The sequence below is a fragment of the Pyxicephalus adspersus genome, unplaced genomic scaffold, assembly GCF_032062135.1.
Source record: "Pyxicephalus adspersus unplaced genomic scaffold, UCB_Pads_2.0 Sca756, whole genome shotgun sequence".
Taxonomy (NCBI): Eukaryota; Metazoa; Chordata; class Amphibia; order Anura; family Pyxicephalidae; genus Pyxicephalus; species Pyxicephalus adspersus.
In genome coordinates this window covers 5,426-9,419 of record NW_027317763.1, presented here as the reverse complement: position 1 = coordinate 9,419, position 3,994 = coordinate 5,426, and the positions used below count along the sequence as shown (strand labels likewise).

The window sequence follows — 3,994 nt, the reverse complement described above, 5'->3', positions numbered from 1 at the left end:
TGGCTGATTGTTGGTCATGCCAGAGATATTGATTGTTTATTTGGCTGTGCACCCAGCCATCAGTCTTTGGTCACCAGTTGTTAAACTTTAGTAGAAAAAAGATCAGTCATTAAATGTATAGCTTTATTTATTTTTTTTTACATAGTTGACCCAGTTTTGTTATTACAGGTTATTACAGGTCTTTTCTGTGCGATGTAAACAGATCATGAAGGGTGGAAGGAACCAGCAGGAAGGTATACATAGCTTTTTAGAAACATCACAGCACAGTATTGTGCTTCTCAAGAGCAATCGGTCCTATTGCAAGCAGTGGGCTGTCGTTTAGGAGTAGTAATGCAAATATTATTCTGCTATAATGGGGAAATATCTCCTTGAAGGAGTGGGTGTTCCCTTTGTGGTTGCCTACATGTGATGCTGAGCTATGATTGAAAAAGGTGAAACCCAATGAATGAAAAGGATAGTCAGGGAAATAGGGGGATGAAAAGACTAGATGACGGTAGATATCCTCATGCCAAGAAACAAGGTGGATTCTCTTTGACTTCTAGAGTACTTTGACTTCTAGAATTGTTAGAAGCTCAATTTGTTCAGTAAAATCAGAATAAACACTTTCTGTACAACTGTGCAAGACAGAAGCTAAAGCTGGAGTTCAGCTTTAAATGAATTATCCATGGGAAAACTGTACACAGAGCATATCCCCATTTAGATTTATGAGATTAGGGAACTTGTAATAATTACATCTTTGTTGACTGAGCTCATGACAGACACCTTCTCTGCTCATCCCTAATGCCAGCAACTGGTACTCCTGTTATCTGCCAGGCCCTATTAGTCATTCTGTTGCTGCATTTGGCATTGTACAGGCTCTTCTGCTGTCACTGGGTATTGTCAGCAAGCACTGTACGACCCCCCTGGTCCAAACTTGTGGAATTGACACATAAGCTAAGGTGTTAAACAGAACCAGGGTTGTACACTACTCCTATCTTTATACATTTTTTCCTATGTTAGTAATTAATTTTTTTTACTTGCACGTTGCCACACACTTGTAGACAACTGATTATAATCATATAAAATGTGGATTTGTTTGGATTTGTGATTTGAGGGGATAAAAAACGTTCCGGCTGTAACAAATAAAAAAAATCCAAACTGAACAAACTGTCTGAAGATTAGCAAAAGCAATTTATGTACATTTTGTGTAAAGTTTGGCTTCATATGAGCATATAGCAAATGACAAATTTGGATTTGGAGTTTTTTTTTTTTTGGGCAGAAGTAGACCTAAGGAATTAGCTCATAATAGTACTTGGCCGGATGTGTAGACACAATTTGATAGTTCTTAGGTATTTTATGCCAAATATTTGTTTGCCAAACTCAAATGGTCACATTGTACATTTGCTCAAATTTAGCCTACATGGAGGAATGGAAGAGGTGAGGTGAAGACACTTCCAGTTCTGGGAAAATAAAAGTGATCATAAAAAATTTCTTACATTTCCAGTAGCTCCTTCCATCTTGCCTTGGCCAGCAGTGTTTGCAGGTGCCCCAAAGACATTAGCTCATCTAATGAAAGCTGCCAGATCTGAGGACTGCAATCTAATGTTTATTGGAAGTATATGCAGACCACTCTGACTTGCAATCTGTGCAGTCTAAAGAATGTAATAGAACACGTAGAGAGAAGGTCTGTACTGAACAGCTAATTCTAATTTTTATCTTCGGTGAGATTACTTTTAGAATACCAACAGTATGGTTCTGTATACCCAAGACCACCTGCACCCTCCCATGTGGTCCTCTTAATAGCATACCAGCTTTATGAATAGTATCTAAGCCTCTGACCTCATGTGCCTAGAAGAGAAAATACCTAGTAGAATACATTGACTATTCAACACATGTGTGCCCCTGAAACACATAGTTATTTGTAATGATTAGTGTTGTACATACCATCTCTATTCACTAACATCTCATGTCTCTGTTCCAGCTCATCCAGAAACTCACAGATGTGGCAGAGGAGTGCCAGAACAGCCAGCTAAAAAAACTGAAGGAAACCTGTGAGAAGTAAGCAGCTGGCTTATATTCTATACCATGGTCACTAAGATCATAGACTTTTGTCATGTTTCATCTTTCGTCATTTTTTCTTCTAGAGAAAAGAAAGAGTTAAAAAAGAAGATGGACAAGAAACGACAAGAAAAGGTCACAGAAACCAAATCAAAAGACAAAAATCAAATGGAAGAGTAAGTATGGATCGTCCTCTTATAAAATTGTTCTTTATGGTATTGCCGCATGGATTTGCAGTGATATCGAACCAAAGCAAACAAAGGAGATTTAATAGATCAGTGCAGCAAAATTTAATTTAAATGGCAGCAATAATGTTTTGGATCAATTTCATTGAATTTGTATTGAAGTTTGTAAGTGACACGTCCCCCAGCAAAGTATACTCACCAATTCTCGCTGTCTTTTCACTCCCTTGCTGCCTCTCTATACCTGAATGGACAAAGTGAAAGTTTCTTATAAACTAATTTCCTATTTAAAAGTAATTTTTCTCCAATTGACAAATGTTTTCAATCTTGGGCCAGGTTTGCAGGATTACCTAAGTTTTTCCATGATAGTCTTGCTTCTCCAATCTTGGAGGACTTTATTAAAAAGACACCATTTTCACTATTTGAGCTAAGGTTTGAGAGAAGGATCTTTGGCTTTATGGATACAAACAATTTTCTTATTTGTTGCTCAGTCAGAAGACCCAAAATACAGCACATGTGTTTACAGTATTCTGCCCCCCCCCCCCCCCCATATGGGTGAACCATGGAACACATGGGAGTTCTTTGCTGGATTTTACTGATTGTTTGTACACGACACAACGTTGGATTGATATTTACCAATATGTCCAATGAGGAACCCAAAAAATTTGCTTACATTTGATCAGCAGTTGAATTCACTCCATATCCTAACATTTTATCATGTCAGAAGTGTCATTTTATCATGTCTTAATTGTCCTAAGGATTGTAGTCCCTAAACTGAGAAAAAGGTTGTCCAATTGCAGAATATTTAGGTAAATACAGGGGAGGGCTGGGAACCTTCAGCCTAGAGATCAGGAACCACCAAGTATCCTTTCAATGTCAAGGCAGATGTCTATGTGTTTCAAGAGAACATACCATGAAAACTGTGTTATAATATTATGCATAGTGAATGGTTGGTGTTCCAAAAGGACATTGTTCATTGTGACATACCTACCAGGATCAGCTTCCTGTGCAGGTCTTGACACCCAAAAAAATTCTGGTGCTGGAAGATTTCCCTCTTCTAAAAGCTGTGAATGTAGGGCTGAATCAGGAGCAATGTGTAATAAAAGGACCTGTACATGTTATTGATTGCAGGTCATTCTCTGGTCAGTACCTGAATGGCAAAGTATCTTTATTTAGGGAAAGCAGCCCATCATGAAAAATGTTACTGTTTGTAAAAATAACAGTTTATCCAATTTTATGTTCTGTTTTGTTGCATGATTTAATTTTATAATATATCTGTATTTATTGGGACCTTTGTATTTTCTTCACAGGGAGAAGACCGAGATGATTCGATCGTATATCCAGGAAGTGGTGCAGTACATTAAAAGGGTGTGTCTATGTTTTTATTGTGTGTATGAAATATCCATGTATTCCTTTTAATGGTGAATACTTGGTTACTGGTCCATGCTGGGCAGACTCGTTTTATTGTTTTATGATATGATTGCTGCATCTTTGTTTTAATTGGATAATGACTGCAATACATTAAATAGTGGAAACATCATTGCATTTGCAGATGAAAATGATCAGTTTGCAACGTAAATATCCAATCTTCGGCAACAAACAGGAAGTATGCCTGTAGAAGCCTAAACCATAGATAATTTATCTCAGGCGACACGGGTGTAAGGTTTCATGTAAAAAAGCCAACTAACAAAAAATAATTTTTCCATATTTAATGTATTGCCTATGCAGGACAAGGCAACAGGTTAACTTACGTATCACATCCACCACTCCACCAC

General features: G+C 37.5%; 1 protein-coding gene across 1 annotated transcript; it reads left to right on the top strand.

Annotated features, from left to right (window-relative positions):
* Positions 1-1,842: 1,842 nt before the first annotated feature.
* On the top strand, positions 1,843-3,587 carry LOC140321113 (1-phosphatidylinositol 4,5-bisphosphate phosphodiesterase beta-1-like; the record flags this gene model as incomplete). The annotated part of the gene is made up of 3 exons (XM_072397985.1): positions 1,843-2,037; positions 2,124-2,213; positions 3,530-3,587. Coding segments are annotated over exons 1-3 (240 nt in total), but the record flags the coding sequence as incomplete, so codon positions are not given.
* Positions 3,588-3,994: the final 407 nt, after the last annotated feature.